We start from the raw sequence: 22960 nt of genomic DNA on the forward strand, positions 1-22960 counted from the left end.
CTTTCACCCTGTCTCAGGCCCCGGGCGGAGGGCCACGCACAGAGCGGAGCGTGCACTGGGCGGTGCTGGAGGCGCCGTGTCCTGCCGCGGGCCCCGGGGGGCACTGGCACCGGCACCGGCAGGACCGCGCAGGGAAGCGGCGGGAGGCCTGGCGGAGGAGCGCAGTACCTGGGATCCATTCCCTGCATCACAATCTCATCTTGCTTGCACTCCATCATGTCGCTGGTGAACATCGCGTGGAAGTACGGGATGGAGGCTGCTAAGACGATTCGGTGAGCGCTGAATTTGTGGTCCCCAATCTGCGGGCGAAGTAAAACACAGAGAGATAGGGAGGAAGGCAAATACAAAGACCCAACATGCCCTTCCACGCTGCCCCCGCCCCCGTCAGGATGGCAGCGAAGGCATCCACCTCGTGACGGCCACGGCTCATCATGGAGACCCGCGAGTCCCCACTCAGTGCCCTAGGTTATGGACATGTCAACAGCTCATCTCACAAGCTCATCAAACACGCGAGCCCGAGGGCTTCACGCGGCTGCTTCGCTCACATGCGTCTCCACCGAACCCCTCCCGACTCCCCCAACCCCAGACCTGACTTCCCTAACACTGGCCAAGAACCCCGACGCCCCTGGCAGCAGGCTCCTCAAGAGTCAGTACTCAGAGACAGGAAGGGACCAAACGTGAATGGGGGCACATGTGGGATCAAGGACAGAGGAGGCGCAGTGGGTGCAAAAGCTGGGGCGTCCTTGGGTACGAACCAGCCTGTGGTAGACCACGCGGAGCCCAGAGGGACCGAGGCTGGCTGCAGCGCTGGGGGGAGCTGTGTGGCCCAGGCACTCAGCCACAGGGCGAACCCTCAGGGCGGCGTCCACGGCCCAGGGAGTTCTAAAGTGCTTGCCAGCGACCTGCCCAGAGGACGCCTTCACAGGCGCCGTGAACAGCCCCACCGCACCCACAGTCCCACGCAGCACTGCTGCTCTTCAGCACCCATCCCCTCCCCTTCACCAGCTTCCTGGCTCTCACCCGACCTCACCTCACCTCACCTGTGTCACCTCCACCCAAGGGTTCCGGCTGGAGCCCATCTGCCCCCCTGGTGTACCCCCTCCGTTACCCCCTCGCCGGTGGCCGCTCTGGCGGAGGCTCTAAGCAGGGTGTCCTGCAAACTGTGTGACTCACACGCTTCTGAACCAAATACTGGCCATCGCATTTTCAACCTCCAAGAGGTTCCCTGAAGGTTCCTTTTCCTTTTTAAGAATGTGTTGTCCATTTTCATGATGTAATATTTCTCTAATCGCTCAAGACCCCAGAGTGAACTGTCTCCTCTTCCTCCCTGCTTCCACGGTTTCTTCGACGTTTTCGTCTCCCATCGTTCTGGCCTGTCTGTTCTGAGAGAGGCTTGCTCTCAACGTCTGGTGATGTCAGTCAACTGCTCATACTTTTAGAAGCTGTTTGAAAGCTGAGTGTGAGTGTGAGTGTGAGTGTGAGTGTGCGTGGGTGGCCTAGGCTTGTCAAGCGTGGGCGTCACATTGGGGTGACAGATGAAGACCGGCCATTTTCATTGGGGACCCTAGAAGCAGGCGTCGTTAGCGCTCTCCCTGGGGCTGGCTCTCAAAGGGGGACCCGTCTTGTGTGGGGAGTGACTGCATGCAGGTGCCCCGGCAACCGGTGAGGGGTGGTCCTGCCTTCACTGCTTAGGACTCAGTCTGAGGCCCGAATGTCAGTTCTGCTCCAGGCCATCCCGTCTTCTGTGCTCCGTGTGCCGTTTCAACACCTAAGACTGGAAGCCCTGCCCCCTGAGAGGATGGGGAGGGACTGTAGGCATCTAATTGCCTTTCACAGACTTTCAGCTGATCTTCCTGTTTTCAGTATTGGCGCTATTCCAGGTTCCGCGTTGCAGATCCTCTCTCTTCTTAGTTTCTCCCCAGCAGGCCCTTTCGGTTCCTCTGGCCCATGAGTTCATCACACGTGCTTTTTGCCTTTAACATGCCATCAACTGCTCACTTGCCGATATCTTTTCTCCCTTTATTATCATTTTAATGATATCACAGGAGGGAATGGATGTTGAAATGTGTGTTCAATCTGCCGTGTTCAACTGCTATGCATTTATTTTTCATCTAGAAAGTGGGAAAACGCAGAGAACAAGCTGCATGTGCGTCTGACTGGGCGACCTGATCCCCAAAGAGCTCAGCTGGAAAGAAGGCAGCTGCCTGGGGAGAGGCTCGCCGATCACAGCTGCACCGCGTTCAGCTCAAGTCTGTCTCTATCTGGAGGGGAGGCCACGACGGGAAAGGGAAAACGATTCGTCTTATGAGGAATAGCTAAGGAGTTAGTCTGGAAAAGATAATCTCGGAGTGGGGCACAACACTGTCTCAGACCCTAGAGCGCCTGTCACACGAAGGAGGGCAGGCCCAGAAGGAAGTGGATTTTAGTTGAAAGAATAAGCGTGTTAGGGAGTCCTCCACTGGATCTAAAACTATTACGGGACCTTCCAATTCTACAGCCCTGGGCTCTTACACTTTCGCGAAAAGCTTTAAAAACACCAAATACCCTCATTTATAATCTCAGTTTTTTAAAATGTCACTTAAGAAAAATGAGATGATCAGTTATTGAGTTCCCATTTTATTTTCTCATTTTAGTCCTCTGCTATGAATTCCAGTAAACCAAGATTTAGAAGTTAGGTAACTTGCCCAAAAGTTAAATAGTTATTATGTGAAAAATAAAATAAAATAAACATATCCTCAGGTGAGGATTAAAAAAGTTCCGTTGCACCCAGCTGAGAGCAAATGCTATAGAGGACTAAGATATAAACAACTGAAATCCTCACAGTTCAGTCTGCTTAACAGAACCTGGACCAGAGATAAAAACTCAGGAGTTTTAGGGCCAGCTCTGTTCCAGACATAAGCAAGTTGCCCAATTTCACCATGCTTCAGGTTTCCAGGTTGGAATACAGGATTTTACTTACGGGGGCAGGGCAAGCAATACAGTAATCAATCAATTAATTGATTCTCAAGAGAAGCATTATAAATACTGGTAAACATTATTTTTTTAAAAATATATTTTATTGATTTTTTACAGAGAGGAAGGGAGAGAGATACAGAGTTAGAAACATCGATGAGAGAGAAACATCGATCAGCTGCCTCCTGCACACCTCCTACTGGGGATGTGCCCGTAACCCAGGTACATGCCCTTGACCGGAATCGAACCTGGGACCTTTCAGTCCGCAGGCCGACGCTCTATCCACTGAGCCAAACCGGTTTTGGCTGGTAAACATTATTATAATAAATCACCCTATTAGACAATATTAGAAAGTACAGCATAGTATTAATTGTCAAAATACGTGCCAATCTCTCCCTCTGTGACCGCCCCAGGGGGACATAGCATAAGGTCATGGCACATGCAAATGAGCCAGCTCCCACGCCACCGTTCCCTGCTGCAATGGAGGCCAATCTCTCCCCTTCACCCCAAGCCTCAGTGTTCTCCTCTGCATATGAGGGGCTTGAACTGGATGTGGCTTCTCAACAGGTGGTAGTTGTGCTTACAATAGCTTAACACAAATTCAGGAGAGCTTTTCCCTTTTTTATATACATAGTTGTTTTTCTTTTTTAAAAAATATATTTTTATTGATTTCAGAGAAGAAGGGAAAGAGAGAGAGAGAGAAACATAAATGATGAGAGAGAATCATTGATCAGCTGCCTCCTGCACGCCCCACACTGGGGATGGAGCCCATAACGCAGACATGTGCCCTGACCGGAATTGAACCGTGACCTCCAGGTTCATAAGTTGACGCTCAACCACTGAGCCACACCGGCCAGGTGAGCTTTACCTTGACTTGATGACATCTACATACATTTGAAGAGTAACTATACACAAGTAAAAGATCTGCAGTGCACACATGGACTAGGGGGTGCCGGGCAATGACTGTGCGGGACCCCTGTGGCACGCAAAGGTAAATAGCGAGTAGGGTCTAAGACTGTAACTAGGCCAAGGGTCCCAGAAGTCCTGAGCACCTTACTGTCTACCTAACCTCTGACATGTGTTCTCTCTCTCTCTCTCTCTCTCTCTCTCTCCCTCTCTCTCTCTCTCTCTCTCTCTCTCTCTCTCTCTCTCTCTCTCTCTCTCACACACACACACACACACACACACCCACACCCACACACACCTTCCCGTTCTTCCTTGGAAAGCCTGGGAAACTGCCCTGGGGGTATCTCTGGGTCAACAGGGATGGTGTAGCATGACACCACAAATTCTGTTTCCTACCACAGGCCAAGTGTGGCTCCAGATTCAGCCGCTGCTTCTTCATGCAGGAAAGCAGCGGAGCCAAATCTGAGCTGGGAGTCACCTGAGACAGGTGTTCCCAGAGAAAGCAGAGGTGCCCGAGCAGACGTCTCCTTGATGGAACATTTCGGTGCTGCTGCCCTGCCTTCAAGGAGCTGTGAACACATCAAACAGGAAGTGAGCAGCTCAGTGCCCGGCCTGTGCAGACAGAGCGCCTGGGGGCGTGGGGTCTAGGCAGTCAGAGATGCTGAACAGGCACAAGGAGTCATCCATAATGTTACTGAGCACAAGTCTGAGTCATAAAGGCTATGAAGCCGGTGTGTAAGAATGAGTCTGTGACGGAGATGTCGTAGGGATGAATTCATCTCTAAAATTCCTTCCGGCTAGAAGTCAATCATTGTAAATGTTTAAGGGAGATCCCATGTCCTGGTAGGAAGAACAGACACTGTGGAGCTAAGTTACCTGGGTTCGAACCCGGGTTCTGCCATCTGCGACCTGTGACCTGGGCTAGTCATTTAAGCTCTCTGTGCCTCAATATACACATTTGCAAAATGAGGTCAATAACCCTTCTGTCGGGGGTTATTCTGAGGATGAAATTAGCTAACATCTGTGAGACATTTAACACAGTGCATGACACACACTCAGTGCTACCGGCTGCTTGTTAAAGAAAATGTCCTCAAATTCAGAACTTTATAGAAGTTATTTGTAAGACCTTTAGAAAAGGGCTCAGCAAACTATGGTCTAGGGGCCAAAATCTGGGCTGCCTCTTGGCTCTGTGCAAGGCATGACTAAGTGTAGTCTTTACATTTTTATATGGCTGAAAAAAAATCAAAAGAAGACATGTTTCACGATGTGAAAGTTACATGAAATCCAAACTTCAGTGTCCATATATAGTTTTCTTGGAACACAGACATATCCACAAAATGGCACAGCTGCGTAGCCGGAACAGTGACCAGGAACCGGCAAAGACAACAACGTCTGCCCTGGCCAGTGTGGCTCAGCTGTTGAGCGTCGTCCCAGCAGTGAGAGGTCGCCGGTTTGATTCCCGGCCAGGGCACATACCCAGGGTGCAGGTTCTAAAAAATAACTTACTTCTGCCCGCTGGCCTCTGCTCTGGACTCACAGGGAACAAATATGAGAAGATGCTGGTCACTCGTCTAGGACCCTCAACCCCCCACCAGGCCGGTCCACATCACACCTGATTTGCCGCTGATGTTCACAGACTTTCTCTGCTGACCTAGTGGGCGCTGTCTGTCTTTGTGGAACTCAACACTGAGATCGTGTTGTTTACAAAATGTTTGCTCCTTTCAAAAAGGAGATGAGCTAAGCCTGCACAGAGGCATTCGGGCTGGAGCCATGATGGCGTGCCTGGGCCTGCCACCAACAATGTGCCTTTTTTAACCTTTGGTTTCTTAATCACAGTTACACAATTTTCTCTCTTTCTCCATTCCTCCCTCCAGCCCATGGAGTTTAAATCCTAATTAGCCTGGGCAAATAATGCAGCCTCATCCATCAGAAATGTAGGAGGTGAGGCCTTGACGCACCCATCTTCCTACCCCGGGTACCAGCCAACCCTCCACCTTACTGAGCAACCACTGAGCACAAGGCCAGAGCAGCCCAGCTCTCCACTCCCATCCGAACTGGGATTCAGGTGTCAGATGAGAAAGGCTGTTCCATGTTTGAGATGTGAAGCCCCCGTCTCAGGGACTGTGCTTTTCTGTGTTTATCGGCTCCAGCGGCTAACCTTTAGAAAAGGCTCACCTGAAGGCCTTAAGTCCTGGGCTCCCTCCGGGGCAGCAAGGAGCTATCAGATGCTGTCACCCTCCAAGAGTGACAGACCGGCCTGCAGTGGGAGGAGGGTGCTGACCATGGGGGAGGCTGGGCAGGATTTCAAGTCCAGGCCCATCAGCAGCCCTGTCTTTTCTCCAGTTCAGGACACGAGCTGGTAAGTGATGGTCTTGCTGAGGCTAGTTCTGCCAATTCCAGCCGGAGTTCTGATCACTGGTGTCCACACAAAGCCGGGGGGGTGGGGGGGGTAACATCCAGAAAAGGGGGTCTTCCTTGCTGGCCTTAATCAACGGGCTAGAACGGAAGGTGGCTCCCCTGAGCTCTGGGTGGGCCCTGTGGTGCCTTGAGACCTCCACTCGGCTACCCAGCCAGGTGTTACAGGGCCCCTCTGCACAAACACTGTGTGTGGTGCTGGGCCCAGGCCGGGCAGCACGGCACACGGCAAGCACAGCGTTTCACCGACGGGACAGGACGCCGAGGTGCACACAGGAACGGCCAGCAGGTGCCTCTGCCTGTGTGACTCACCGGTTGCATTCTAAGGGTTTACATTCTTGGAAAAGGAGTCATTACTTTGGAGAGAGAAGCAAACCCACGACCTGAATTCCAGTCAAAACTGAGGTGAGTCACCTGCCTGAGGCCATGTGGTTCCTCCCCCGAAAGTGCGGACAGTGGCTCTTGGAGACGTGTGGCTCTTTCCCGCAATTCCACCCTCCTTTCTCCCACCATGGTGATGCCCTGGTCATTTTATTTTTTACATCCTCATCCAAGGAGATGTTTTTACTGATTCTGAGAGAGACACCATGTGAGAGAGTGAGAGAGAGAGAGACACCATGGGAGAGCATATCCGTCAGTCCTCTCCTGTGCGCACCCTGGTGTGCCGGACGATGCTCCCACCAACAGAGCCACCCTGCCGGGACCATACTCTGATCATTTTAATGACCCTGGAACGAATAAGGAAATTAAATTTGTAATTTAAAAACCCACGCTCTAGCTGGTTTGGTTCAGTGGATAGAACGCCGGCCTGCGGACTGAAGGGTCCCAGGTTCAATTCCGGTCAAGGATGCCTGGGCTGCGGGCTCCATCCCCAGTGGGGGGCGTGCAGGAGGCAGCCAATCAATGACTCTCTCTCATCATTAATGTTTCTATCTCTCTCCCCCTCTCCCTTCCTCTCTGAAATCAATAAAAATACATGTAAAAAAAAGAGTAGAGTAGTGTAGAAATGCTCCCAATGCACACTCAGAGGTGTGATGAAATAACGAAAGTATTACAAATAATACGATTTAATCGTAGGACTTAATATTATTTAATTATATGTATTTTAAATTCAGGCTCCTGAGTGTGACCCCTAGATCAGTGGTTGTCAACCTTCCTAATGCCACGACCCTTTAATACAGTTCCCCATGTTGTGGTGACCCCCAATTTCATTGTTACAAATGGAACATAATTAAAGCACAGTGATTAATCACAAAAACAATATGTAATTATATATGTGTTTTCCGATGGTCTTAGGCGACCCCTGTGAAAGGGTCATTCAACCCCCAAAGGGGTCGCGACCCACAGGTTGAGAACCGCTGCCCTAGAGAGTCTCTCTCTCTTTTTTTTAAAAAAAATATTTTTTATTGATTTCAGAGAGGAAAAGAGAAAGAGAGAAGCATCAATGATGAGAGAACCATTGATCGGCTGCCTCCTGCACGTTCCCTACTGGGGATTGAGCCCACAACCCGGGCATGTGCCCTTGACCAGAATCAAACCCGGGACCCTTCAGTCCGCAGGCTGACGCTCTATCCACTGAGCCAAACCAGCTAGGGCTAATGATATATTTGTCAAATAAGAGTCCTGACAAGCCGAAACTGGTTTGGCTCAGTGGATAGAGCGTCGGCCTGCGGACTGAGGGGTCCCAGGCTCGGTTCCGGTCAGGGGCATGTACCTTGGTTGCGGGCACATCCCCAGTGGGAGGTGTGCAGGAGGCAGCTGATCGATGTTTCTCTCCCATCGATGTTTCTAACTCTCTATCTCTCTCCCTTCCTCTCTGTGGAAAATCAATAAAATATATTAAAAAAAAAAAAGAGTCCTGACAAAAAAACTAGACAATAAAAAAAACAAACAAAAACAATCCAATGAAAGAAATGGGCAAAAGACATGAAGAGACATTTCATCAAAAAGAATATTATATGACAAGAATACTATATGACAAGATGATCACCATTACCCATTAAGAAAATGCAAATTAAAATCACAATGAGCTATCACTACACATTTCACAAAATGACCACAATTTAAAAAGAGTGATAATACCAAATGCTGGTGAGGCCACAGAAGAACTGGGTCACCCACTGTATGAAGTGGGTCTCCAGATAAGCAGAACTAGTGGGGTATGGTGTGTGTGCGCACACACAGGGTGGGGCAAAGCAGGTTACGGCAGTGATACGGGAAGGGCAGTTTACTCATTATTACTCCTCACAAACCCGCAGGGTTGGAAAACAGCACATACAATAGAACACCGGGTCCAGCCTGGGGTTCTGACGGCGTTTTCAAGCACACTGTCTGAACCCCTCTATTCTTTTTTTTTTTTTTAAATATATTTTATTGATTTTTTACAGAGAGGAAGGGAGAGAGATAGAGAGTTAGAAACATCGATGAGAGAGAAACATCGATCAGCTGCCTCCTGCACACCCGCCACTGGGGATGTGCCCGCAACCAAGGCACATGCCCCTGACCGGAACCGAGCCTGGGACCCCTCAGTCCGCAGGCCGACGCTCCATCCCCTGAGCCACACCGGCCAGGGCCCCTCTGTTCTTTTTTGTTCTTTAATCCTCACCTGAGGGTACTTTTCCATTGATTTTTTCAGGGAGAGTGGAAGGGAGAGGGAAAGACAGAGAGAAACATCGATGTGAGAGAAACACATCTATGGGTTGCTTCCTGCACAAGCCCCAACCAGGGCCCAGGCCAAGGAGGAGCCTGCAACCAAGGTCCGTGCCCTTGACCAAAATCAAATCTAGGACCCTTCAGTCCACAGGCCGACGCTCTATCCACTGAGCCACACCAGCCAGGGCTGAAACCCTCTCCTGATGGAACGTGGGTCTTTCTGCTTTGGGGGCCCCACTGTGTAAAGTGACTCCGGAAGGGGTAAGGGAGGAAGTGGCTGACCATCTAGCACTAAAAAAAAAAAAGAATAAGACCTGGCCCTAGCTGGTCGTAGGCTCAATCCCCAGTAGGGGGCGTGCAGGAGGCAGCCAAGCCATGATTCTCTCATCATTGATGTTTCTATCTCTCTCCCTCTCCCTTCCTCTCTAAAATCAATAAAATATATTTTTTTAAAAAGACATTATTTTTAAAAATCCTATATAATAAAAGCCTAATATGCAAATAGACCGAATGGCGGAATAACTGGTGGAATGACCAGCCACTATGACACGCACTCACCACCAGGGGGAAGACGCCCAACGCAGGAGCTGCCTCCAGCCCGCAGGCTCCAGGCCGGCCAAGGCAGGTGCCAGCGGGGGCCTCAATCACCCTGCCGGTCACCCCACAGATCAGCCCTGATTGTCTGCCAGGACTAGGGACCCTACCCGTGCATGAATTTCGTGCACCGGGCCCCTAGTAAATAAATAAAGACCTGGGCTCTGACCCCAGGTAGAGAGCAAGGGAAAATATTCAGACCTGTCCCACCTCCTCCAAGCCCTCCCTGCCTCCCACCCATGCCCAGGAGGAAGGATGGAGAGGAGAGGAAGACAGGAGGGTGGAGTCTGCAGAAACCACTGAGCCCCTAACTGTACAAACAGCATGTGATCTGCAGATGTTTCTTCCCAGTCCAGACCCTTCCCCATGAGAACTGAAGTTCAGACTGCACCCAACCGGCTCCCAGCCACACCTCCCACCCGACTGCCAGGTCTTCCTTGCTCATGCTGGCCCTGGAGCAGGCGCTCCCCACCCGTATGCTTCTTCCCACCGCGTCTGTCAACGTCCTATTTCCCCACCAGGTCGTCACCAGACATGCTCCTCTCCGTGAAGCCACCCACACTCATCTGGAAGTGACTGCCCTCTCTCGGCTCCCTCCGGCCTCGGGCGGTCCCTGTGCATCCCTCTGCCTTGTCTCGTAGCCATTGATGGGTGTCTCTCCCCGTCTGTAAAGGCCCAAGATCGGGGCTGACTCCCACTCCCAGCAGGTGCGCCAGGCACAGTCGAACGCACTTCAACAGGCTGGCTGAGGGGGCCCTTTAGGGAACTCAGCAAACACGTCCCAGCGCCTGACACATGCCAACAACTGTGCCAGAGAATGCTTTACACGCTTGGGAAACTCGACACAGAGGGGAGAAAACACTCCAGCACACCTACGCCCGGTTCAGTGTGGGAGGAGGGCGAGTGAGAAGGCACCGGCAGGTCTGAGGTGGGGCTGGGGCCTGCGCGTCTAACAGGACCTCAGGCGATGCTGGTGCTGCCGGTGCAGCAGCAGTAAGGGGGGGGGGGACAACAGAGGAGGGAGAGAGTAACCGCACCTGGAGGTACGAGGAGACGGCCTTTGGAGATGGGAGTTCACAGGCTCTGCCTCATGGAAGCGCACAGGAGGGCAGGCGGGCGGGAGTACAAACATGTGACCACAAGGCAGTGCTGAGCAGACACAAGGCCAAGTGCCCCGGACAGCAGAGGAAGGAGTGGTCGGCCTTTCTCTGCCCTCGGGAACAAGTCGGAAAGGAGCCTCAAAGCAGGTGTGAGCGGACACTCCACGCCAAAGGAAGCGCAGAGCAAAGGCCCAGCGATGGGAGAACACAAGGCAGAAGAGGCGGCCGAGGGGCCACGCCTGGAGGCCGGAGCATGGGGAACCCAGCGGCAGTCCTGGAAGAGGCCCTGGAAGAGGCCGGGAGGGTCAGCACCTGCAGGACATCCTTAAGCTTCTCCGCTTACGTCTCACAGATGGCGCGGACGGATCTGTGAGCAGCTTAGAATAACCAGAGGCTCCCTGAAATCAGCAGTCCTTCCCTTAATCCTACGGAAGCCATCACCACCGGCCTCTCCTGCCCCCCCCCCCCGCCCCCCAGATGTCTTGCTGACTTCAAGGGAGAGCCTACGGGAAGGACAGGGGGAAAGACAAGCTTTACCACATGGGCAGGAGCATCGTTAAAGACCGGAGAGCTGAGGAGCTGTCCTCCTTCCTGCCCCCTCACCCCCCAAGTTCCCCACCTCTGTTTTCCCGGTGATGCAGAATAACAGAAGTTCCTCGAGAACAAGCCCAAAGTGGTCTTTCTTGCTCTGCCCGTCAGCATCCTCTCTAGGGAGTGGGAGAAGCAGGGAAAGGTGCTGGTGATCCTGTGATAGCCTCGCGGACTATAAAAAACGTACCCTCCCTTTCTTAGGCACACCCCTAGCCCCCCACATTCACGAGTAAGTGAACAGTTACTGTCTTCATTCATTCATTCACTCGTTCACAAGTGTTTCCTCAGTCACACTGCACGATGCAATGACCTATGTGGGACTTGAGGCTCCCTCTCCAACCTCGGGTCTTTCCACTTTTCTCTGACTTTACGTGGGGGGTGAAGGTACAACAGAAGAGGGAGAGCGTCACCACCCCCGGAGATGACTGCCACCCTTCAGGTGTGCCCGTAGGCCTCGGTGATGCCTGTGCATCACAGGTAACTGGTTCTTACCACACCAGCAGCTTGCTGCTTCCCAAAACGCCACGTCTGCTCCCGCCTCGGGTTCTAGAACACTCTTCCCTCAGCTGAGGACACTCGCCCACTCCCATTCCTCAGGGAGGCCGGCTCTGGCCCCTCCAACAAGAAGAGCACTTTAGCCCCCCCCCCTTTATTTCTCTTCACAGCACTTATCACTACTGGGCTAGAGGCCTGGTGCACGGATCTGTGCACATTGAAAGGAAATTCTATATAGATATAGAATAAACTTGCTTCATTAGACCTGCTTTCTGATTTAGTTAAGCTTTTTCCAGCCCAGTGAAGCACCCCACCTTCTCTTTCAGGTAATTGTCAGCAACACAGCAGTAAATATCAACACAGGGCAGATTATTATTGTAGATCACGCAGGGAGAACAAAGGGTAAATATTTAACTGCAGCCGTGTTTGACTATATTCTGTGCAGTGAGAAAACCTGAAGCCATTTTCAAGGTCCACCATTTCTTACTTCTTTTCAGTCGGGTCAAGTTTCTAAGCTTTCTAAATCTCCATTTTCAGCTAATAAAAAGAAAATAGGATTCTACCGAGTCTCCTATCTACCTACTCCAGGACTTCTGTGAGGATCAAGTGAGATGAGGCACGGGAAAACGCTTCACAGACATTTGGTTAAAGTGTAAAGTGTTTGCACCTGGCTATGAAGCAAGTGGTGTTCCTGGGCTGAAGAAACTGCAAGGAGGCTAGTCGCTAGGGAGAGGAAGCCAGGCGTTGCTACGTGACATCATTACCCGGTGCCCACAGCGACCGTTCTCGTGCTGGGCTGGGGTGTGGGCTGCATTTTGCGCCATGGGGTCTCGGCAGCGTTGGCTGCGGTTTGGTGGCTGTCTCTCCGGGTGGTGGTGGGGCCTGTGACCCACTTGGGGGAAGCCGAGTGTTGCCTTGTGGGCGCCAGGTCCGTGGTGCCGTTTCTCCGTAAATTGTCAGTGCGCATCATGGCAGCCCCTGTGTTGAGCGTCTGCCCCCTGGTGGTCATTGCGCATCATAGTGACTGGTCGGTCGGACGGTCGGACACTTAGCATATTAGCCTTTTATATAAATGGGCTAGTTTTTACATCGGCCAATCACCCCACGAGGATGTGAGCTCACACACATAGAGGCTTTGCTTACTCAGCTCACTGCTGTGTCCCCAGCACTTAACAGTGCTGGGCGCATGGTCGGAGTGGATGCATTCCGAACCGAGCACGCTGCTGGATGAGAGTGAGATGGGGAGCCACTCCGAGCGGATGACTCGATCAGAGCTGAGACAGACCCGCTCGCCGCACAGGATCACTCCCTAAAGGGTGAGAATGCTCTCAGCATGGTACTCAGGTCAAAAAAAACAAACAAAAACCTGGTTTAAGTAAAAGGTGAAGCATGTCTACATTAGGACCGTGGTTTGCTGAGCACCTATCATGTAAACACCTCAGTGAATGGTTCAGTCACAGCCGTGGGAGTTACAATACTGTACACAATTATGCAATTATTAGAGGCCTGGTGCACGAATTCGTGCACAGGTCGGGTCCGGCTGGCCTGCCCCAGAAGGGGCTGATCGGGTCGGGCTGGGTGAGGGAGGGGACACGGGAGGTTGGCTGGCCAGCCTCGCCGCTGATTGGGGTGAGGGGGGCTGGCCAGGGGCAGGGGCCATGGGCAGTTGGCCGGCTGACTCTGACCCTGATTGGGGTGGGGGGACTGGTGGGGGAGAGGGGCCAGCCAGTGGAAGGGGTTGTGGGTGGTTGGTCGGCCGGCCCGCACCCTTGATCGAGGTGAGGGGGCCCGATCAGGGGCAGGGATGGCTGGGGGAAGGGGCTGTGGGAGGCTGGAGGGGGGATGGGCTGATCGGGGCCCAGATGGGGCCCGTTGGCCGCCGCAGTGCACGTCATAGTAACCAGTCGTTCTGGTCATTCTGCCAGTCCAGTTGCTGGGCTTTTATATATGTAGATTATTGCGACAAGAGCCACAAAATACACACAAAAGAGAGAGGATGAGCCAAAGCCCAGCCCAGCACTGTAGTCCCACATGACTGGATGGATGGCGTGCCGTCCTCACCGAGCCAACAAAGAAGAAATGGTCTGGAAGGAAAGGGGCTTCCTTTCAGACACGACGGGCACGCGGGTCCACAGGATGAATGGAAACGTAGGAGCAAATAAGGGAGCAACATAGACGGAAGCCCCGTGACTGCAGACGACGCCAACACACCTTGTCCTGGAGACACGCGAGCACAGCCCGCAGGACAGCTGCCAGGGCTGCCTGATGTTCCGAGTCCACAAACCGGCACAGGAAGAATGAGCTCCCGGCCTGCGCCTTGGTGTGTGTCTGCTAGGAGCCCGTTCCTTTCGGGGCCATTGGAAGGGCAGCGCAGGCTGAGCAGCCAGACGTGGCTCTGAACAGCTGAGGCGGCAGCCACAGAGGCTGAGACCAGGATGCACGCACCTCGCACCAGACAGTTCCCGTCAGGCCTTTGGCTGCCGAGACGGTCGCAAAGCACTACCTGCAAGCCTCCTGCCCACTTACTTGGTAATAATGCGTGAGCTTATTAACTCTTTTTCAAAATGTGTTATATACGTAACATAAGTTTACCACTTCAACCATTTTTCAATCCGCACCCGAGGATATGTTTATTGATTTTTATTTTAGAGAGAAGAAGGAGAAAGAAAGAGGAACGCCGATGTGAGACAGAAACATTGATCAGCTGCGTCCCTTACGCGGCCCCAACCAGGACTGAACCCGAAACCTTTCGGTGTGTGGGATAAGGCTCCAAACAACTGAGCCACAGTTCAGGGGCATTAAGTACGTTCACACTGTTGTGCAGCCATCACCACCATCCATCTCCAAACTTTTTCATCTTCCCGAACGGAAACTCTACCCACGAAACACTAACTTCCCATCCCCAACTCCCCAGCCCCTCAGCAATGACCGGTCTACTTTCTTTCTGCAAATACTCGACTACCCTATTACTTCCCTGAAGTGGGATCATAGCATGTTTGTCCTCGGCGACCGGCTTATTTCACTTAGCACGGTGTCTTCTAGGCTCTTCCATGTTTTCGCGTGTGTCAGATGTCCTTCCCTTTTCAAGGCTGGATAATACTCCACTGAGGTGTGGAACATGCACCACGTTTGTGTATCCACCCACCACCGATGCAGCCCTGGCTGCTCCCCCCGCATCGTGGATAAAGCCGCTCTCAACGTGGGGAGGCAAATATCTGCTCCTGAGCTTGTTGTTTGAAAGCGTTTTTGTGCATCACACTCTGCCCAGACATATTGGGCCACAGCTGAAACACAGAGCGACTCTGCCTGTCGAAAGCCCACACTCTGGCCCTTACCTTCATGGCCCTGAACACAGCCGTCAGGTCCCCGGGAACTCGGGGGCCTGCCATTCTGCAAACAGCCGAGCAGCCTCAGCTGCGACTGAGAAAGGGCACCAGTATCTCTAGTTAACGCTCCTGGCTCCCGCAGAGCCACAAGACGTTCAAGATCAGGTGCAAATTTTAACAGTAACTTCTCCTACGAGAGTTCCTCAGTCACCAGCCGGGATAGTCCCATGTGCCCTGCAGTGAGCTGGGGAAAGCAGTTCTCCACTTCTGGTTCGGCTGTTCTCTTTAAACAAGAGATTTCTGGAGACGTTGAAACCAAAGAAGTACACGCTGGGGCAACCAAGCCAGTGTGACCTGCTGCGAAGGCCTTGAGCTTTACAGAGGCCGGACGTCGCGTGCAGCAGGGTCAGCAGACACAAGAGCGGGGCGGCCCAGGGCTGCTTTGTAGAGAGAGCTTTACTAGAACACCCATGCCCTCGCTCATGCGTCACTGCTTTGGCGCTACAACCCCGGAGTTGAGTAATTGCAACTGAAACTGTCTGACCCACAAATCCTAAAATATTTACTATCTGGCTCTTTACAGAAAATGCCTGCCAGCTCCTGGGTCACACATACTGATTGGTTCATTCTCCCCAGCTGGAAACAGTGGTGATGGGAGCGGCTGTGGGGTAGAAAGGCCTTCACTGAGCGCACTGCGGGGGAAGCTGGCTGGTCCCACCCCAGGAGGCCATGGGGGTGGCAACTCTCCCCAGATCAAACGCAGGAAGCAGACGCCAGCCCTGCTCGTGGTCTAGGAGTTTAGGAGGCGTGGAGCACCTGTCGCAGAGCACGTGGCCTCACTTCCCAGCACCCAGCCTGCAGGTGAGCAGTGGAGTCTCGCACAGAACAGGGAAGAGCCCACCTGCGGTGAGCAGCATTCCAGGCACAGGCTTCTTGCGTTACCCAGCGAGCTACCCACCGGCCACGCTCCAGAGGCCTCAGGGTGGATGGGCCCCAGGAAGGTTGCCCGGTTGGTAACTGACTTTCCAAGATTCTTCTAACTCTCAAGAGAGTCAGCAGAAAACCCTGGGAGTGAACTATATTCAGAAGCACAAGTTTTCCACTACAACGTCATTTCAAAATCAAAAGAATCAAGAAAGTGACTTGTCCAGAAGACTAGCAGAAAAGCCTCCCTCTTCCTTCCCTCCTGCGACAAGTGGTGCTGCACCTGGGATGTACCTCCCTGCCCTCCACGCCCAGGGTGACATGGCGGATGTCAGCTCCCGGGCCGGCTTCCTGCCATCGGAGGGCAGGCGAGTGCCCAGAGGATGTGAAAGCATCGCTCCCACCAGCAAACAGCTGTGTCGGGCACAGGCGACAGGGCGTTTGCCTCGGGCAATCCCTCAATATCGCCAAGCCTCCGGGTTTACATCTGCAGAACAAATGGCTTTGATGCAGGACCTCCGTGGCTCCTTTCGACGTGATTATCCGCGCTCTGTAATTATACCTGTGTTGCTCACTGCCTTACTCATAACACAGAAATGGCATGCACCAACAAGTCCTTACTTCACTTCCTGATATCCTTCTCCACCTACTCTCTCATCACAAAACCAGAGTGACAAATTAGGCGAGAGTCCAGAACCAAATGTGTGGCTCTTGAAGCCAGGCTCAGTGGAAACTGTCTGCCTGGATGTAGTGGGCAGACAAAAGGAAGTCTTCTAATACCGTGCCTTTCACCATGAAAAAGACTTTCCTTCTGGAGGCTCAATTCTCAGGTCTGGGTTCAAAACCTCAGCAGGGGCCTTGGGAAATGCTGGGAAGGCTGATACCAGCAGCTCTAGGAGGAGCCACTCACCAGTGAATGCAAAAACAAAGTGTGTGTGTAGGCACATCCTCTGTCCTAAACGTATGGTCAGCAAATAGCAGGCAGGTTTGGTGACCCCATTCTGCGCTCACAGATAAAAAGGAAAGAAGTGAGTGAGGGGAGGAGAGGTAGAAACAGTGAATCCGGTGGGTCTGGAGCTCATGAACACCAAGTTGTGGGGACACTCCTTGAATCTGGGGCGTTTGCCCAATTCACTGGACTCAGATGAATGCAACAGATGTGACGGGAGCGCTGGGCTCCAGGTGGCCCGGAGGGAAGGGGATGACCCTACAGCTGGGAGCGGACAAGAGCCTCCCTGGATGCAGGCCTTTCTACCCAGGCCGTCTTCGGCTACAGGATGCCAAGAAGGCCTGCACTGCTATCCTCCTAACCTTCGAGATAAAACAACTTCTGATGGAACCCAACCCAGTTGGACTCATGACCCAAGATGGGCGTCAGGGGAGCTGCTCTCAAGAATGAATGCAGCTCTGGCCGGTGTTGCTCAGTGGCTAGAGCGTCGGCCTATGGACTGAAGAGTCCCAGGTTCAATTCCGGTCGAGGGCATATGCCTGGGTTGCGGGCTTGGTCACCAGGGGGAGGTGTGCAGGAGGCAGCTGATCAATGATTCTCTCTCATCATTGATGTTTCTAGCTCTCTCTCCCTCTCCCTTCCTCTCTGAAATAAAAAAATATATATTAAAAAGAGAAAGAACGAATACAAAATTTTGCACATATGTAAGTATGTACATTTTTTTCTGGTGAGAAGGCTCATCGCTTTCATTTTTCAAAGAGGGCCATAGATAATGTGATTTTTAAAAATCCAATATATTACCCTTTTTAATTATGCCTTTAATTAATTATCCAACAGGTATCTAAGGAATTTAAATTTCAAATATTTCCCCCCCCCAAATTAAGAAAGGTCAAGAGGTGACAGTGAAGTTTGAGAGTGCGGCGTGCCTGCTAATGCTTTCACTCTCTCCCGAAAACTCAGAAAGACAGAAGAGATTACATTATGACTGATTACAGCTGACCGGAGGAAGATCCATTCGCATGATCGCAGCTGAAATCAGTTCAGCCGCTGTCAGTGACGGAAGAGGCGATGGAGATGCCGATGGAATACGAGACCAGCAGTCTAGTCTCTAGTCCTCGCTCCCTGCCTTGACCTGTGACCTTGGGAGTCCCCCTCCTGTGCTCGGGCCTATCAAATGCAGGCCACCGAAGCAGAACGGTGGTCTGCAAGCACTTTGAAGGCAATGAACATCATGTGTATATAAAACCGTCTAGAATTCATCAGAAGCTGAAACAAATTCAAAACGGCAGGCTGAACACACGCATGTATATCCACTTCTAGAAGCCCCGTAAGTTATTACCCTTCAATGTCTATACTCACTGAGCATTTGCCACATGGGTGTGTCTTTTTAATGTTTAAACTGAGACTTCAACCCTGGACATCTCAATCTTTTCTTTTCTTTCTTAAATATGTTTTTATTGATTTCAGAGAGGAAGGGAGAAAGAGAGAGAGACAGGGACATCAATGATGAGAGAGAATCATTGATCAGCTGCCTCCTGCACGCCCCCCACTGGGGATCAAGCCCGAATCCGGGCGTGCGCCTTCGACAGGAATCCTATCAGGGACCCTTCAGTCCGCAGGCCAACGCAGGTCACATGTTTGTTTTAAGCGTATTATTAACTAATGGAAACATTAACACTTTATAACAATAATTTTTTTTTCTTTTAAATATATTTTATTGATTTTTTACAGAGAGGAAGGGAGAGAGAGAGAGAGTTAGAAACATCGATGAGGGAGAAACATTGATCAGCTGCCTCCTGCACACTCCCCACTGGGGAAGTGCCCGCAACCCAGGTACATGCCCTTGACCGGAATCGAACCTGGGACCTTTCAGTCCGCAGGCCGACGCTCTATCCACTGAGCCAAACCGGTTTCGGCTATAACAATAATTTTACTGATTGATTTTAGAGAGAGACAGGAAGGGAGAGGAAGAGAGGGAGAGAGAAACATCGATTTTTTTGTTCTACTCATTGATGCACTTATTGGCTGATTCTCGGATGTGTCCTGACCGGGGACTGAACCTGCAGCCTTTGGTGTATTGGGACGACGCTCTGACGAACTGAGCTCCCGGCCATGGCAAAGCCTGGACACTTTTACTAGGAGGTGCTGGTGCCCATTTCACAGATGCAGGAACTGAGTCACCAGCATGGAAGGCAGTGAGTGGCCGAGCCAGGGTGCAGGCCCAGGCAGTCAGGCTGTCTGTGCTGAGCACACCCCCTCTCAGACCCACAACCAAGGAACAGCGAAGCTCCCAGAGAAAGAGAAGTGAAGGAGACAGAGATCAGCTAAAATGTCACCCTATTTTGGGAGATGGAAAGCGGACCAATGAGGAGTAATGACTTGGGTGGAGTCTACCGAGTGCTGTCCCCCTCGCAGACCCCGGCCCACACTCCACTGCTGGAGACACAGGTCTCCTCTCGGGCGTGAGCATTAAGGAAGCCCGAAGACAGGCAGGCGGGGAGGAGCCCGCCACCAGGGCACATGCCGGAGACCAGAATCGAACCGGGACCCTCTGGTCCCCAGGCCGACGCTCCATCCACTGAGCCACACGGCCAGGGCCGTTCTCGGCCTTTCGTGTCTGGGTCGGCTGGCCCCGGGCAGACCAGACATTTCTGTCCCGTAGCATTTACAGCGATGAGAAGCGCAGGCCAGGCATCGGGCAAATACCAGACGCGCTCCCGTGATCCTCCGGCTAAGACTGAGGACGAGGATCGCCTCTGTTTTCTGCTGGAAAACTGGTGCTTAGAAGACGGAACCTGCCCCACTAGGTCGCCACGGGATGGTCGCCCGGGTCCCTCCCGCACCCGGGGCGCTCTCAGCCTTTCCGCTCTGCTGTCTGCAGAGCCCTGACTCCAACAGGAGAAGGAGAAGTTCCCTGAAGCCGTAAAAATAAGAGCAAGGAAGGAGCTCCGTGTGGCTCATCGTCCACAGGAGCCGAGGCTGCGCGGCCAGAGCCCGGCAGGGACGGACGCGGCTGCACCTGCCCATCGGGGCTCCGCGCAGCCGCTGGGCGGGGGGAGGGCAGCCCGCGGGCCGCCAGCGGGAAACCCAGCGAAGCCGGGGCGAGTGGGGGGGGGGGGGGGAGGGCTGGTCCCGGGAGAGGACCCCGCTGCAGGCGGCCACCGGCCCCCCGCCCGACCTTCGCGGTGATGGGGGGCCTCGCAGTGCGGGCCGGGGAGCCGGCTGTCTACCTCAGCAGGTCCCCAGCTGCTTTTTAAACAACCCCACTTATTTTTTAAAATACAGTTTCGTTGATTTCAGAGGGGACAGGAGAGAGGGAGAGCGACGGAAACATCCATGATCGGCCGCCTCCCGCACGCCCCGCACTGGGGAGCGAGCCCACAACGCGGGCGGGAGCCCCGACCGGGAATCGAACCCGGGACCCTGCGGTCCGCAGGCCGACGCTCTAACCACTGAGCCACCGGCCAGGGCCAGACCCAGACCCGCAGCTCCAAAGCAGACGAGGCGGCCAGGCGACGGCCACGGGCAAGCGATGCCCGCGAGGGCGCCCCCGCTCCCCCACCACCCGGCGGACCTCGGGCACAGGGGTGTCTGGAGGCGGGGCAGGTGCTTCCGCGGAGCCGGCAGAGTGGGGGGCCGCACCCTCCTCCAGGGGGGCTGCCGGCCCCTTTCCTCCGGTCCGCGACCGAAAGGGGAGGCGGGCCCCCCAATGCCCCCCACCCCGCGCGCCGCTCCGCCTTTCCTTCCCGGGGCGGCGGGCTGTGCGGGTCCGTCTCCCGCTCGCCGCCTCCTCGGCCCCACACGGCCTCCCGCGGGCCCCGGTTCCCCACCTCTCCGCCCGCCAGACCTCGCTTCCCCTATGGGCCCCGCCCCTCTGTCTTCCCCTCGGTCCCTGCTCCCTCAGCCCCGCGCCGCCGCCAGCCTTCGGTACCTTGAGCGTCACGTCGCACAGCTTGCCCTGCCGGCGGATCTCCTCCATGACGCCGTAGCCGCGACTCGGCAACTCGGACACGGAGAAGTGCACCAGGTCCTCCAGCTCCTCCGCGCCGTCCTCCACCATCTTCACCCGCCGCCGCGACTGCGCAGGCCTGGCCGGCCGGCCGGCTCTCAGCTCCCCGGGGCGGGGCGGGGCGCGGGCGCGCGCCGACGTTGGCTCCGGCGCAGGCCTGGGAACAGACGGGCCTGCGCGGCCGCCGTAGTCGGAGTCGCTTCTGCGCCGGAAGCCCTGCTGCCCCGCTTCCTGGTTCGTGCGCCGCTTTCGTTCCCTTGCTATCTCGACCCTGGTCTCGCACCTGCAGCTGCCGCATTCTTCCTAGAATCAGCGGTCCCATCTCCTGTTTTCCTGATGCTGCCCTGACCTTACTCGTATCTCCACCGAGGACCACGGACTTCATTTCCGCCACTACCTCAATACTTCCGGGACCTACGGAAGCGGCCCGTTGCCATGGCGACCGTGTACACAACCTGGCAGCTGCGCGCGCGGGTTTTCCTTCGCAGCAGTTGCAGTGGTGGTGCTGCGGAGCGGCTGCTGCCTCCGGAGCGGTAAGCAGGGCCCACGCGCCGCCGGGGTGGGGTGAAGGGAGGTCGGAGAGGAGGGGGTGTACGCCGGGGCGGCGGGCAGCGGCTGGGATCCGAACATCGCTCCACCCGGCAGTTCCCCAGCATCGCTCCCTGACCGGTGAAACCCGGGCGCGGCATCGCGGGGGAGGGGGGCGGAGGGGGCCTTTCAGGCTGGCTGAGGCTTAGAGTCTTCAGATCTAACGTTCCCTGTCCCCACGAGGGTCCTACGTCGCGCCCAAGGTTCCGAGGATGCGAGGCTGGGGCCAGAGGTATTCCAGGCTCTTCGGCTCTTAACGGTTTTCGAGCTTGAAGTGACTTCAGGCTCGCCAGTCCGAGCCCTTTGCTTTACAGATGAGAAAACTGCTCCAGAGAAGGACAGGGATGGTCCTAAGGCCCACTGCCTCCCGGACTCCACACAGGGGTCCGACATGTTGGGTGAGGAAAGGAGAAAGGCCAGTTTCTGCGTGGATCCGAGTATTTTGTTTAGCCCAAGGCTGGGTGCGTTTGGACCCTGTTTGGGGCTGGTTCCGATGAGGTTTCCCGTGAGAGTCCCTGGCTTGGCAGGAGCGCTGTAAGATAGAACTCACCTGGTGCCTGCCTTCCCCGCGGATGCCCCCTCTCCTTTTATTGAGCCGTCAGGGGCTTGGTGGCAATTCTGTTCCTTCCCACCCCCAAAACAAACGAAGACGCCCCGAGCCTCTACAGCAGGGGGCTTCCTGGTGGCCACTCAGAGATATCTAATGGTGGCAGCCCCCGGAGAGAGCAGCATTCCCCACAAGGACCTACGGGAGGCGGCCCCACTAAAGGGAGGGCGTGGTGAAGGGGGCTGAGCTTAGCTTCTTGAAAGTGGTGCTTGGAAAGTGAGTGTCCTCCTAGAGTGGCTGCGGGCTGCGGGCTGGGTGTGGGAGGGGAGTGACATTTCATGCCCCTGGGGACTCTCTCAGTAGTGACCGAAGATGGACCCACATGTGGAGATGCAGCACCCCTCTGACTTCCCACCATGACCATCACCACCAACCACCGTTTCTTGGGCACCTGCTCTGTGCTGGGTACCGCTGTGGACCTTGAGGGGGATTCAAATAAAAGGCACAGTCCTTTCCCCCAGCCGCTTGTCATGTCACTGGGGAGCTGAAACCCGCTCAGATGATGTGGCGTAAGAACAGTAACAAGCATCTCCGTAAGTGCGAGGTGCATGGGGTCCCCAAAGGTCTGGGTGCCGAGGGGCTGCTGAGTAGCAGAGGTGCAGGAGGGTGCAGTGAGTAGAGACGTCGAGAAGGCTTGCCTCTGGGGATGGGCATGGCTCCGGGCATGCGTGGGGCCATGGGCAGCACAGATAGGCGACTGCATGTGCATGTTGGCCAATTGCATGGTAGAGAAGGGGCCGGCTCTGAGGGGAGGGTGATGCTTGGAGATGGCCTGCGCGGCCCTTGTGCGGCCCGTGGGTGGGGCTGCCAAGAGGGACCCGTGGGCACCGACCCCCAGAGGCGGCCCTAATA

General features: G+C 54.3%; 2 protein-coding genes and 1 non-coding gene across 8 annotated transcripts in view; 1 reads left to right on the forward strand and 2 right to left on the reverse strand.

The window, feature by feature from the left end:
• Window positions 1-20974, reverse strand: part of KLHL18 (kelch like family member 18) — a 35934-nt gene extending 14960 nt beyond the window's left edge. For 3 of the 4 annotated variants that reach the window (XM_059664936.1, XM_059664937.1, XM_059664935.1), the window contains exons 1-2: window positions 20836-20969; window positions 169-299 (exon numbers count right to left, since the gene is read on the reverse strand). In XM_059664936.1, coding sequence (XP_059520919.1) covers window positions 169-299; window positions 20836-20964 — 260 coding nt within the window. In that variant the 5' untranslated portion in view covers window positions 20965-20969. Of the gene's footprint in view, window positions 1-168; window positions 300-20835 lie in introns of all 4 variants that reach the window. The other variant, XM_059664938.1, reaches the window with a different exon arrangement.
• On the reverse strand, window positions 20299-20375 carry TRNAR-GCG (transfer RNA arginine (anticodon GCG)). The gene has a single exon. It is a non-coding gene; the product is annotated as a tRNA-Arg (tRNA).
• Window positions 20975-21197: 223 nt separating the features above from the next.
• KIF9 (kinesin family member 9) overlaps window positions 21198-22960 on the forward strand; it is a 32684-nt gene continuing 30921 nt past the window's right edge. The window contains exons 1-2 of one of the 3 annotated variants that reach the window (XM_059664934.1): window positions 21198-21446; window positions 22409-22641. In XM_059664934.1, the coding sequence (XP_059520917.1) occupies window positions 22608-22641 (34 nt within the window). In that variant the 5' untranslated portion in view covers window positions 21198-21446; window positions 22409-22607. Of the gene's footprint in view, window positions 21447-21536; window positions 21900-22408; window positions 22642-22960 lie in introns of those variants that run through there. The other 2 variants (XM_059664932.1, XM_059664933.1) reach the window with 2 other exon arrangements.

The sequence above is a fragment of the Myotis daubentonii genome, chromosome 14 (genome assembly GCF_963259705.1).
Source record: "Myotis daubentonii chromosome 14, mMyoDau2.1, whole genome shotgun sequence".
NCBI classification, from domain to species: Eukaryota; Metazoa; Chordata; class Mammalia; order Chiroptera; family Vespertilionidae; genus Myotis; species Myotis daubentonii.